The sequence below is a fragment of the Sus scrofa genome, chromosome 6 (genome assembly GCF_000003025.6).
Source record: "Sus scrofa isolate TJ Tabasco breed Duroc chromosome 6, Sscrofa11.1, whole genome shotgun sequence".
Lineage (NCBI taxonomy): Eukaryota > Metazoa > Chordata > Mammalia > Artiodactyla > Suidae > Sus > Sus scrofa.
In genome coordinates this window covers 72,704,898-72,719,488 of record NC_010448.4, presented here as the reverse complement: position 1 = coordinate 72,719,488, position 14,591 = coordinate 72,704,898, and the positions used below count along the sequence as shown (strand labels likewise).

At 47.2% G+C, this 14,591-nt stretch overlaps 1 protein-coding gene across 1 annotated transcript; it reads right to left on the bottom strand.

Annotated features, from left to right (window-relative positions):
* C6H1orf158 (chromosome 6 C1orf158 homolog) lies at positions 2,081-14,063 on the bottom strand. The gene is given in 5 exon segments (XM_003481965.4): positions 2,081-2,442; positions 3,662-3,839; positions 7,415-7,506; positions 7,509-7,527; positions 13,735-14,063. Coding segments are annotated over 5 exon segments (588 nt in total). The 5' UTR covers positions 13,849-14,063; the 3' UTR covers positions 2,081-2,257.

The window sequence follows — 14,591 nt, the reverse complement described above, 5'->3', positions numbered from 1 at the left end:
ACTTGTTAGAAATGTGTTTCTTCAGCCCCACCCAGACCTGCTGATCCAGAAACACAGAGCCTGGGGCCAATGTCTGTGTTTTGATAAGCATCTCTTGGGACTTCCCTTTTGTGCATTGGGTTAAGGATCCCGCGTTTTCGCTGCAGTGGCTCAGCTCGCTGCTCAGGAACTGCCTCGGGTGTGGCCAAAAATAAAAAGCATCTCTTGGAGTTCCCGTCGTGGCGCAGTGGTTAACGAATCCGACTAGGAACCATGAGGTTGCGGGTTCGGTCCCTGCCCTTGCCCAGTGGGTTAATGATCCGGCGTTGCCGTGAGCTGTGGTGTAGGTTGCAGATGTGGCTCGGATCCCGCGTTGCTGTGGCTCTGGCGTAGGCCGGTGGCTACAGCTCCGATTAGACCCCTAGCCTGGGAACCTCCATATGCCGCGGGAGCGGCCCAAGAAATAGCAACAACAACAAAAAAAAAAAGACAAAAAAAATAAATAAATAAATAAATAAAATAAAAATAAAAAGCATCTCTTTCCATCTCCTGCTACTCCCACCAGCAATTCTGAAGCTCCTCACCTTTGAAAGTCCAGGTGAAACAAGGATGCCAGAAAAAGACCTTCAGCATCTCCATTCCTCCCACCTTCTCTCTCCTTTAGAGAAGGTAAGAAAATCCTCCCTTGGCTGGGCCACTCCTTTTGGTTGGGGAGCCCAGCTGTTCATCTGGTAGCAAAGTTTAGTCTGACATTGAACACTTAGTAATCCAGCTCAAGAAATTCTGGGCCCTGCTGTGTTAACAGTCACTTTTCAGACTGTGTGTCCATGTGTGTAAGCTCCCAGAGTGCTGACCAGGTGTGGGCAGCCAGAGGTCCTGGGATCGATGCCAGCCATTGTACCTCCACTTTCTCAATAGCCTGGAAAGGACTAGAAGGATTGAGGGTTAAGTGATGGAACCTGTGTTGAGCACAGAGAACTCCCGCCTGGCATGCAGGCTCCAGATGAAAAGATCCACATCCCTCATCCCTGGCACCTGGAAATACGTTCATTTATATTCAAAAGGAACTCTGTGGTTGTGATGGAGGGTTTTCATATGGGGTGGGGATTGTGCTGTTTTATCCAGGGGGCTGATGTAAGCACAAGGGTCCTTGTAGAGGGAGACAGAGGGAAAGGAACGTACCCTGATGCTGGCTCTGGAAGTAGAGGAAGGGGCCACGAGCCAAGGAATGTAGGTGCCCCCTGGAAGCTGGAAAGGCAAGGAAATAATTCACCCCTAGAGCCTCCAGGAGGAATAGGGCCCCAGGATCCCCTCTGGTCATGTCACCACTAGAGCAGTAGGGGAACAAGCTTGTGTTACTTGTAAGACACTAAGTTTATGGTATTTGCGACAGCAGCAATAAGACCTAATACAGCATTGTTCTGGGCCTTTAACAAACCTGCCAAATTTCTTCCCAAGTCAGAGGTGACACAAGCCATTCTTGCAGCCTGAGCCACCCTATCCTCCCTTCCACCTGTTCTGACACCTGGCTCATCCCTCTTAGAATTCTGACCTCAGCTTACATGTCCTCTTTCCTGACTAGGTCATGTCTGCATGGCCCCCTACTGCTCTTTCATGCACCCATTTATTTAATAACATTCTCAGGGATCCCCCTCATGACCCACTGGCCAAGTTCCCCACATCTGTAAGCCCATCCCCAACATCATGCTGTCCTATCAGTATTTGTTCAGCGTCCCTTTCCCGCTGGACTGAAGGCTCTGAAGCCAGAGCCTGGCTTGCTTATGGCTCAGTGGATGTGTGTAGGATGGACAGAGGACTGCAGGAGGTGTGAGGAGGTCAGCTGGCTCCACCCCAAGCTGTCACTTTGGTCTCCTACCACAACCTTCCTCTATTGCCCATTTATTTATCAGTTATTCATTCAACAAACATGGTACCTCCTGGAGGGGGGTACCAAGATGTGAGAACTTGGAGTCATGTGACTTCTCTGGGCCTCAGTTTCCCCTTGTGTGAAATGCGGGAACTCAGGGGTCCTTCCACCTTCTCCTAATGCTCAAGCCTCTCTTCTGCACACACATGGCACTCCTTGTGGCAAAGGGCTTTATTTGTGGGCTGGAAAAGAAAGGCATCTGTGAATTGGGAGGAGGTGCAGGAACCATAAAACACAGATCATGATTTGTGTTTGGGGATCCCAAGGGCCCCCAAGATGGGCTGGGTTAAAAACTCTGCAGGTGGAGTGGGTCTCCAGGTGATTCCCCCTGTGCTGGGTGGGTGGCAAGTCTCAGAAGCGTGGGACCGGCTGCAGGCGAGGGGGAGGCACCGGAATCGCATGCTCCCGCCGGGACATAGCACCTGACGGTGGTCTGGGGTAGGAGCAAGTGTACATGCTTTCCCTCAGGGTGGCCTCGGGTGGTGGGAGCCATCGCTGCTTCAAGCGCTCATAGAGTCCGTAGTTTGTAGGCGGAGCTGCAAGACAAACCAGGGTCTGAGTGAACAGGGCTTCGTGGAGCAGGCCAGCCTTGACTAGGCAGAGGGAGGCAGGGCCCTGGAGGGCCTCCCGGGCCGCTGTACCAGGGAGCTGAGCAGGCAGGGCACTGGAGGGAGAGGCTTCAGGAGAGTTTTGGTTCTGCCGAGCCCTGATGCCTCGGGGTGCCGCTGCTCCCTATGTACTCAGGAGGGACCAGGCACTGCCAGAGGCCTTGACAAGTCAGCCCCATGACCTGACTGAGGGTGGCCGCATCAGCTCTCAGGCACCTAACTGTCTGACCCGAGGGCCAGGAACAGTGAGCCTGTGAGAACCATCTCCTGAGAAACCCTTGCAAAAGTCACGCATTGTGACAAGCAGCTCACTCTCTGCCACGTGTCCCTTTGCACTAAAGGGTAGAACTGCCACAAGATGCAAAGGATGGGGACAGTGTGAAATGTACCTCAGATCAAGGCACGCTCCTGGTAAATCTGATCAGTCTTGTTACTGCAGGAAGAACAAAATCCACATTCCCTCTCTTGGCCAGTGAGCCCCTATGTGGACTTCCTCCACCCCTGCCTTGCAGCTTTTTCACTCGCCATCACCTCCTCTGGAATGCTCTCTCTGCCAATTCCTGCATGGCCCCCTCTTTCCCAACTCTGCTCTCTCCTCCAGAAAATTATCCTAAAGGAGATTCAACATACCCACTTCATTTTCTCTCCATCACCCGTTTTCTTTACTTCATCCCACATACCCCAGTCCAGCATGATGGTATTTACTGGATCTTTGGTTATGTTATTCATTAATGGGGTTTTCTCTGTGTCCCATCCCCCCGGGATGTCAACTCTCTGAGGGCAGGAATTCCTCCCTCTTTGTCGCTGCTATGGCTCCAGGTGCTGCAATAGGGCAATACTCAGTATTTATGGAATGGATGACTGTTGTGAGCATGTGTGATGTTCTCCCCATCACCTGTGCTCCAGGTAAACACCCTGCTGCAGGTGAGGGCTTCGTCACACAGCGACATCCTCCAGTGTCACAGGGAGAGGGCAGGTGGCCTGGAGGGCAAATAGGGCTCTTCCCCTATCTTCTCATTCTCATGTTGAGCTGCGGCCAGGGTCACCTGCATGGGTCCTCCCGCATAAGGCAGGCCAATCTCAGCCCTTTGTGGTTATGGATCCCTTAGAGCCCAAGGCAGGGGGCAATGAGGGATTATAAAAATACCAAGCAGGGGGAAGTCGGCTTTCTCTGGGAGCCACAGCAACTTATGTTTATTCCACGTGCGGAGGAGGGGTAGGCCCGGGTTATAGTTGTGCCGGTTGTAATGGTCATCATAGGTGCTGATCAGATGGTGGTGCGAGGGCTCCTGGTGGTGGGTGATCAGGTGTTTGTACGGGAGCCCCTACAAGGACAAACACAGTGCACATGTCAGTGGCCCAAGCCAGGCATCTACCTGGCTGTGGATGGAGGCAGAAACTGCTCCCCATGGAGGACTATGATGCTGATGGAGAGGGGGTCTCCACTGGGGGTCTCCATGGGGGTGCGACTGCCTCAGCCAATGGGAGACATGCTGATCAGTCTTACCCTGACCCACCTCCCAGCTCAGCTGCAGTCAGTTCCCGCTCTGTATGAGCGGCCCCCAGCCTACGCCAACTCAACTCATTCCTAGAATGAGCTATGGGGACACATTAGAATGACAGCCAGGACACCCAGCGGAACAGGAAGAGTCCAAGCCACCTCACTGCGTGCCCTCGTGTGCTGTCATTACCTCCCTTGATTTGTCTCAAGTCTCACCCATCCAAGTGCCTGTTTCCATGGCAAGTGAAAGGGGCTGAATACGGAGCCCCATGTCTGCACTGTCTATTTCAATCCATTACTGTGGGAAGAGTCAGAGAATGCTCCATAAATTGCCTTCCCCTGCAAAGGATTTATGGCTCCCCCAGCTGGAAGCTCAGGGAGTGATTTCTTTGGTGGGGAGTTATTTACAGGGAGAAGAAAGTTGAGTTCTCCTGACTCTGGGACATTTGCCTGATTCAGTGCTTTTCCTAAGAAAATCTTTTGGCGCTGGAAGGGAGTCCTAGGGGACTGGGCTGATTTACAGGGGAGGATAATGTGGATTTCCATGCTCGCCCTCTTGTCTGGAGCAGGACGGGGAGATCTGTGTCTGCTCTGGCCCCCAAACACTGACTGCACCCAATATTTCACGTGGCAGTCCTATAGATCAGTCAGATCACAATGCTGGAGGGAGACGAGGGGGATGGGCACGGATATCAAGAAGGGTTCCCAAAAGCCACATCACCGGGTGTCCGGAGTATATTTCCAAGGTCAGGGAAAGCAAGTTGGAGGGGTTCCCACCAACCACAGGATGTTCTGAGGAGGCAACACAGCAGGGAAAAAAAGAGAGGCCAAGAGGGATTTTCTTGCTGTTTCTCTTGGTTTGGGGCACAGCTCTGCTGTCTTGACCGTGTACACAGGATTTGGGTTTTGATCAGGAATGGTAAGCCGACAGCCCTTGGAAGAAGAGTGTGTTACTGACAATGCCCAAGAGAAGGGGGCAGGGCACATCACACAGGGCCACAGGGTAAGCCCCAGGGTCCATCAGGAGGCAGGAATGGAAAGAGAGAGTGTCCCTGAACCTTCGTTGTGCTTTCCAACAAAGGCGTGGGCAAGGCAGGGTAGGCAAGTTTGAGAAGTGTAGGGCTGCACCGTTTGAACACTTTCAGCAGGCTCTGGATCACAGACTGTCTCTGGTCATTGGTACCTGGCCCTGGAGTGACTTAGGGCCGGAGAATGTTGGCCAAGTATGGGAGATAAAGGAGGTGGTTGGAAAAATGGGCTCTCGACTGGTTGGTGTGCATCCGAGAGGGATGATGGTGGATGAGTTATTTATTGTCCCTAGGAATTAGCTAGCCCTGCCATGGGAAGGCTCTCCAGGATTAGCAAGGCCCCTACAACATCAAAGTAGCATAAAATACAGACAATAAAAAGCAGGACTAACACACCTGCCTAGGGGATGAAAAACCCCATCTACCCATGGTCAATTTGAAGAGTAGATGCAGCGTTTGCTTAAGAAGGGAGTTCCTGTTGTGGTGCAGCGGAAATTAATCCAACTAGTATCCATGAGGATGCATGCTTGATCCCTGGCCTCGCTCCGTGGGTCAGGGGATCCTGCATTGCAGTGAGCTGTGATGTAGGCTAATAGGAATAGCTTTGATTTGACCCTGATTTGACCCCTAACCTGGTAACTTCTTATGCCATGGGAGTGGCCCTAAATACAAGCAAAAAAAAAAAAGAAGGGAGAAGGCTGAAGTGGGGTGAGAAGAAAGGAAAGCCATCCCAAGAGGGAAGCACAGGATGCAACACACAGAAGAGGTGGCAGAACAGAGGCAGCGTGCGGAAGTGCTGCTGTGCCCAGGGTCCTCTGCACACAAACAGACTATTTGAACAGAGTCCCTAGGAACAAATATCCAATTGATTGATTCTATGTTTTGTGCATGTCAGAGGAGGTATCTTCATTTTAACTAAGGTTATCCTTTCATCAGGTTTGTGATGGGCCAACAAAAGTCTTCAAGAAAGGGCACCTAACGTGTGTTGAGAGCCAGGCTAAATGTCTCATATGCACTGATGGCTGGGGCCTCGGAGTCCCAGGGTGTGAGTTCTAATTTTGCTTTCCTTGTATTGAAATGCATTTGCATGTTTGCTGAACACTGATGCTAATGGTTCGCAGCCCCAGAGCATCAGCATGGTCTGAGGATGCCAGTGTGACCCAGAGATGACAGCACCGTCCAGGGTTGCCAGTGTGGTCCAGGGATGCCAGCACAGAACTGAGAAGCGGCACTGTTTTCCCTGACATGAATCCCCAAATGTGTAAGATGAAGAGTCAACACCAGCGAGTGATAAAGAGGAATCTGAGGAGACTCCTGGATTGATTTCTTGATTTGTCAGGCAGCCCCCAGCCTAGACCCTGACCAACATGCTACACGACTTCAGACAGGACACTCACCCACCGGCAACTTTTACCTGAAAACGAGAGTGCTGAGCTGGACAACCCCTTGGGTCCCTTCCAGCTCTAAAGTCCTCCATCCTGACCAATGTCCATCCCTCATTCCATGTCTTCCTGCACCCACCCTGAATTTGGGCAGAGGTAGAGTTATGTGGGGTGAGAGTAGGGGGGACAGAAATCACCTCTATGAGCAGCGGGCTGGCAAAAAGAAGCAATTTGGGGGAACACCCAAAGCGTAGAAGGGACATGGCTCAGCTGTGCTGCCCGTGGAAGAGCGCCTACAAGCTTACTCTCCTCAAGCTGAGCCTGGTAAGCAGTACCCACAAGGACTGATACAGGAGGAGGCTCTCTCTCCTCTTGCTGCAAAACCAGGATCTCTGCGCTTCCGACACACCTCTCATGTAATTTAATGAATGTCTTGAATGCCTGGTTTTGGGCGTCGGAGGTGTGCTCTGAGTGCCCTGCTCCTCCCTGGAAAAACTGGGAAGCCTGGAACACAACCACACACACACAAACAAGCCTCTAACCAGTGAAAGCGTGCTGATCAGTCCTTTACTTTTCATACAGAAGAACGGGAAGCTTATGCATAGACAATGCACACACTGTCCATATCTCCACTGCTTACTACTGGGGCACCTTGCGTGACGCCCAACTACATTCACCTTAGCACTTACCTTTGTCTGTTTGTTTCCCCACATCCTTTGCCTGTATCCTATCGGAAGAGTGTGGAAATGGGGGAAATGGTGCAGGGAAGTGCTGGGATGTGGGAGAAGGGGAACTTTACCAGCTCCAGATTAGAGGGACATCTGCTCATCCAGGAAATAAGGGTAAATGATACCGGCAGTCCCTTGGCTGGGGAAGGTATTAACGAGACCACTCCTGTGTTCCCAAGGAGGAGCTGGGCCTGGAAGAGTCTGGCTGTTGGAGTGCTGGGAGGAACCCAGGCCTGAGTGTGGGGCCCCGAGCCCTCTTACCTCAACTCTCCTCTTGCTGTACCACCTGGAGATCTGGTCGGGTCTGTGGCCTGGGAAGGGAACGTACTCTTTTCTGTAAATGCTCTGGGGGTCTTCTCAGTGGCTTTAGTGAACTGGAAGAGACCAAATATTCAGGACTGTTTCTGTGATGCCTCTTCTCAAACTTCTACTGCATCCCCTCAGCTCCCGGCCGCTGGAAGCTGGACAGAGTGAGGGTAAATAAGAACACCAGCGCATCCCGAGCAACCCAGGCTCAACTCCCTGACCCCAACCCTCCCTTTCAGTACTTGGAAAGGAGTGTGTTCAGGAACTTGGCACCCCTCCCTCCAAGACCCCTCGGAAAAGCTGTTTTGGTGCCATGTGACCACGTGTCAGGTGTGCACCTGTTCCCTTCTCCTCTCTCCGTGCTCCTCCCTCCTGCTTGCCTTCTCCCTTTCTTTTCCCCTTTACTCCTCACTCTTTCCCAATGTACTCCTTCTTTCCCCTATTAGATTACATTTTTGGTTGATTTTTTAAAATTCCTTACCATCAAATATGCCAAATAGAATTAGCCATTTAAATCATTTTTCAGTGTACAGTTTGTTCAGTGGCATTAAGCACATTCTCACTATTGTACAACCATTATCAACCATCCTTTCCAGAACTTTTTCATCTTCTCAAACAGAAACTCTGTTCCCGTTAAGCAACAGTTTCCCATTCATTCTTCACTAGATTCTTTCTGCCTTTCAGCTACTGTGAATAATGCTGCTAAGAACATGAATGTGCAAATATCTCCTCTTTTCAAGACCCTGTTTTCATTCTGTTGGTAGTGTTGATGGTATTCTGTGATGTATAAAATTTTTGATTTTGGTGATTCCAGTATATCTTTTTTTCTTTTTTGCTTTTTAGTGCTGCATCTGCGACATATGAAGGTTCCCAGACTAGGGGTCGAATCAGAGCTGTACCTGGGGGCCACAGCCACAGCCACAGCAGCGTGGGATTCGAGCTGCATCTCTGATCTACACCACAGCTCACGGCAACGCCAGATCCTTAACCCACTGAGTGAGGCCAGGGATCGATGGAACCTACATCCTCGTGAATCCTAGCTGGGTTTGTTAACCGCTGAGCCTCAAAGGGAACTCCTCCAATTTATCTATTTTTTCTTTTGCTGCCTGTGTTTTTTATTGTCACATCCAAGAAATCACTGCCAAATTCATATGTCATGAAACTTTTTCCATATGTTTGCTTTTAAGAGTTTTATAGTTTTAAGTCTTACATCTAGGTCTTTGATCCCTTTTGAATTAATTTTTTTTTTTTTTTGTCTTTTTGCCATTTTCTTGGGCCGCTTCAGCGGCATATGGAGGTTCCCAGGCTAGGGGTCAAATCGGAGCTGTAGCCGCCGGCCTATACCAGAGCCACAGCAACTCGGGATCCAAGCCGCGTCTGTGACCTACACCACAGCTCACGGCAACGCCAGATCCTTAACCCACTGAGCAAGGCCAGGGACCGAACCCGCAACCTCATGGTTCCTAGTTGGATTCGTTAACCACTGCGCCATGATGGGAACTCCTGAATTAATTTTTGTATGTGGTGCAAGGTATGGGTCCAACTGCCTTCTTTTGGACAAGTATGATATTTGCCGAGGGCATTTCATATATGGTCTTTACTAAGTTAAAGTAGTTAAATGCTAAGTAGAATTTACCAGTGAAGCCACATAGTCCTGGGCTTTTATATGGGGGAGGTTTTTGATTATGGATTTAATTTCCTCACTAGTTATAGGTCTATTCATATTTTCTATTTTTTCATAAACTTTTCTTCAATACACACTTTGGTTCTTGCAATTTTTTTTTTTTTACTTAAAGTCTATTTTTTATGTCAGTAGAGTCACTCCATTCTCTTTCGGTTAGTATTTGCAGGAGATGTCTCTTTCTCTCCTTTCCTTTTAACCTTTACACGTCCTTAGATTTAAAGGCAGCCTCATAGATAGCATATGGGTGAATCTAGGACTTTTTTCCCTAATCTGCCAAAATCTATGCCTTTTGATGAGTATTTAACCTATTTACATTTAAAAAAATTACTGTGGCTTCCTTTTGCCATATTGTTATTTGTTTCCTTTTTTGTCTTATAGGGCTTTTGTCCCTCATTTTCTCCATTATCACTGTCTTTCTTGGTGTTTAGTTGATTTTTTCGGTAGCAGCACATTTTTTTTTTTTTTTGGTTCCTTTCTTATAGATTCTAGAGATATTTTCTTTGCAGTTATCGTGGGGATTACATATAACTTCTTAAATTCATAACAATCTATTTTAAATTGATACTGACTTAACTCCTTAATGAAAATTCTACTCCATTATACCTGCATCCTCTCCTGTTTTGTGTTACTGATGTGACAAATTACATCTTGATACACTGCACACCCATTAACGTGCTGTGTTAACTTGTTTTATGCAATCATTTTTTTAACCATGTAGAAAAGAGTGGAATTACAAAACAAAGCTACATTAATAATGCTTTTTATATTTGCCCGTGCATGTATATTTACCAGAGGGCCTTATATGTTCATGCGGTTTCAGGTTACTATCTAGCATTGTTCCATTTTCAACTTCAAGGGCTCTCCTTAGCATTTCTTATAGAGCAGATCCAGTGGTAATGAAGTCCCTCAGCTTTTGTTGATCTGGGTATGTTTTAACTTCTCCATTTTTGAAGGATAGTTTTGTTGGCTAATGCAGTCTCAGTTGATTAGCGGGTTTTTTTTTTTTTTTTTTTTGAGCCCTTTAAATATATCACCCTACTATCTTTTTTTTTTTTTTTTTTGTCTTTTTGCCATTTCTTGGGCCACTCCTGCGGCATATGGAGGTTCCCGGGCTAGGGGTCGAATTGGAGCTGCAGCTGCCAGCCTACGCCAGAGCCATGGCAACGCAGTATCCGAGCCGCGTCTTCGACCTACACCACAGCTCACGGCAACGCCAGATCCTTAACCCACTGAGCAAGGGCAGGGATCGAACCCTCAACCTCATGGTTCCTAGTTGGATTCATTAACCACTGTGCCACGACGGGAACTCCCCTACTGCCTTTTTAAAATTTTTATTTTTATTTTTTTTGTCTTTTGTCTTTTAGGGCCCCACTCGTGGCATATGGAGATTCCCAGGCTAGGGGTCAAATCAGAACTGTAGCTGCTGGTCTTTGCCACAGCCACAGCAATGCCACATCCGAGATGCGTCTGTGACCTATACAACATCTCATGGCAAGGCCAGATCTTTAACCCACTGAGGGAGGCCATGGATGGAACCTGCCACCTCATGGTTACTAGTCGGGCTCGTTTTACCACTGAGCCACAACAGGAACTCCACCCCACTGCCTTTTGACCTGCAAAGTTTCTGCTGAGAAATTTAATGATACCCTTATTAGGGCTCCCTTTTATGTGATAAGTATTTTTCTCTTGCTGCTTTCAAGATTCTTTGTCTTTGACTTTCAACAATTTGATTATAATTGTCTCTGTGTGGGTCTCTTCGGGAATTTATTTTTTCTTTTTTTGTCTTTTTAAGGCTGCACCCTTGGCGTATGGTGGTTCCCAGGCTAGGGGTTGAATCGGAGCTGTACCTGCTGGCCTACACCACAGCCACAGCAACACAATATCCAAACCACTTCTGTGACCTACACCACAGCTCATAGCAATGCCAGATCCTTAACCCACTGAGCAAGGCCAGGGATCAAACCTGCATCCTCATGGATGCTAGTCAGTCATTTCCGCTGAGCCATGACAGGAACTCCCAGGAATTTCTTATTTGGACTCCACTCAGACTCTTGGATCTGTGTCTTTTCTTCCAGTTTGTGAAAGGTAACAGCCATTATTTTTTCAAGTAATCTCTCTGCCCGTTCTCACTCTCTTTTCTTTCTCATAATCTGTGTATTGGTCAACTTGATGGTTCCCTGTAAGACTTTGGGTTCATGTTCCTTTATCCTTTTTTTTTTTTTTCCTCTCTCTCTGGACTCAGTAATTTCAAATGATCTGCCTTCAAGTTCTCTGATTCTTTCCTCTTCCTGTCCAAGTTGAATGCCTCTAGTGAAATTTTTCAATTTAGTTATTTTATTTTTCACCTCCATCATGTTTGTTTTGTTCCTTTTTATAATTTCTATCTTTCATTAATATTCTCACTTCGCTCACATATCATTTTCCTGATTTCCTTTAGTTCTTTGTCCAGATTTTCTTTTTGATCTTTAACCATATTTAAGTTTTTTTTTTTAAGTTTTTGTCTAATACTCCTGCTGCCTGTATTTCTTCAGGGACTGTTTCTGCCACTTTATTTTCTTTCTTTGAGTAAGCCAGATTTTCCTATTTCTTTGCATGTCTCATTTTTTTTCTGTTATTGTAGAACATTGAGGATTTGGAAAAAAAAAAAAAAAACACAAAAAAACAGCCATCTCTCCTAGTCTTTGCAAACAAATTCCATTCAAGGAAAAATCTCCACTAAGTACCAGGGCATGTTCTAAGTCTTGAAATCAGCCAAGTATGAAGGTTTAAGTTCTTCTTGGAACATTTCAGACCAAGAGCATGCATCCTGCCTAGGCGCGTGTGTGTGTGTATGTACACACACACTTTTTATTTCCCCTGTATACATGGATATGGCTACTTTAAAATGCCTTAATTTCCCAAGGCATCTCTCCTCAGCTTCTTTTCGGGGCCTTAGAGGTTCTGTGCCTTCTTTGCCTGTAATTCCCTGTCTCAGACATTTGCAAGTCTGTAGTCCCCTGGCAGCTTTCACTATCTGTGACCACTGCTGCTTTCTATAGCTTTTCCTAGCCTGAAATAGAAACAGTCCACTTTTCCCTGTCTGAGATCTGCATTAGGCAAAACAGAGACCAATCCATCAAGCAGCTTTCAGACAGGTTACAACGTTGCTCCATTTCCTCTGGACTGGGATCTGGGCCACTGCTTCCCCACACTGCACCATCACGTGCTGGGAAGGGAATGGAGAAAAGGTAACTAAAAATATCATGAGATTTCCAACCATTTTGAATGTGGCTTTTTCTAAATTGTGCATTTGATTTTTTTGCTATAGACCTTTGATTGTTTTCCAGAACACCTATATAGTCGTTTCAGTGTGGCTACAGTTGCTTTTTTAAGGTTTCCGTGGGAGAGCAAGGACCTGGAGCTTCTTAGTCTGCCATCTTTCTCACATCGCTCCAACTCTGCTCTTTCTCTCTCTCTCTCTTTTTAAGTGATTTTTATTTTTTCCATCATAGCTGGTTTACAGTGTTCTGTCAGTTTTCTAGGAGACAACAAGGTGACCCAGTCACACATACATATTCACATTCTTTTTCTCACATTATCATGCTCCATCATAAGTGACAGGATATAGTTCCCAGTGCTACACAGCAGGATCTCATTGCTTATCCATTCCAAAGGCAATAGTTTGCATCTTTTCAACTCTGTTCTCTTTATGCAATCTCATCTAGGTGTAGCACCAGCCTGTAATATCCCTAGGTACTTCTTTGCCCACAGAAGCCTGAAGGGATTGCTCAGCCAGTCCTCCTGACCTTGAATTACACACACCTGATCTCCACATGCAGTCAGAGCTTAAACTGGCCACAAGCCACATCTGGCCACAGGGGTGGTAAATACTTGTGTTCCCCATGAAGACAACTTTTTTCCAGTTCTCAGAAGTCAGCACCAACCTTCTCCACACTTACACCGAAGCTGCCAATTCTATCTCACTCTCTTTCCCTTGCCTATTTTCCAAGAAGACATGAGGATGTCTAGATATCCTTACATATATTTAAGGGGGTCAGTCTTGATTTCCACGAATGAATGTATTCCATTTTAAGTCTGGCAGTTGAGGCAAAGTATTTTGTGATGGCCTTTAAATCACACGGGAACACCAAGAGCCCATTTGTTCTGTTCTGAAAGTGAAAACTGAAATGAACAGGTAGGGCAAGTTTGTGCGCCAGCTGCCAGGGAGCAACAGTTGATCCCTGGACATCATTGTTATGAGTATTAAGTCTACCTTGACAGCTAACACATTCTGGGGGAGCAGATGTTCTTCAAATCAAGGTGCAGCAGAATTAGGGACAGGGAACATCAGATGCCTCAGAACACTCCTCTGAATATACTACTGTGAGGCACAGCCATATTGACACCTGTGCTGTGATGTTTTCCAGATATAACAGGGACCTTGACAGTTGCTTGAATGTAACACCCCTATGTATAGCGTAGAGTTCCTGATGCCACTTTCCAAAGATGCAAGCACCTACGACCCTTGCTTTGGAAATAACAATGCCCTCACCCCTACCTCTCCCTACCTAGGTCTCCCTATGAGCCCTCTGTCCACCTTCTCTTTTCTTACCTTCCTCCTCTCCTCCACCCAGTTTCCAGTGAGCACTCTGGTCGAATACTTGGTCTCAACCTTCCAGCTTGGAGTGGAGAATGACTGAGGGTTTACTGCCATGAAATACTGCATGGTAAGGACTTGCCCTGAGTTTCTTTGACTCGACACAGTTCAAGGTTTTGAGGATGGGGTGATGTTATATACGTGCTGAGTTTGGGGTGCCTTTTTTTTCTTTTTAGCAGTCCTGCCGTGTGGTAGAAGATGGCACCTGAAGTTAGTTATGCTAACTTCACAGCATAAAAGGGCCCTGAAAGTCCACTTTGAGCCTCCAGGGAGAGGTGACTTGATCTTGGATTCCTTATTGTTGACTGTCTCCATGGTGATAGACTCTAAGTATAAACACTCTCTTTAAGGGAGCAGCTGATTCTTCAGAAGCAAAATTGATTCCACAGAAGCAAATCAAGCCAACAAAGATCACCACCAAAGCAGGAGCCAGAAGGACTTGGTTTCTGTGTTGTCACCCCCTAGGAGTCATCATCCTTGCTGCATTTTCACAACCAGAATGAGTGGAGATGATCAGGTTCTACTATTTAATGAGTGATGCTGTGCTAGGCCCATGCTGACATGTTTACATGTATTCACCTATTTAATCCTCAAAGCAGCCCTATGAAGCCAATGCCATGATTATACCCATTTTATGGATGAGGGCACTGAAGCAGATTAAGTAGCTACCTCAAGTCACGCATGTGGAGAGCTGGGATTTAAATCCACTCGGATCTGATCCCTGGCTGGGAACACCATATGCCTTGGGGAAGCACCTCCCTAAAAAAAACTTTCAAATTTGGAGTTCCCATTGTTGTTCCGTGGATTAAGAA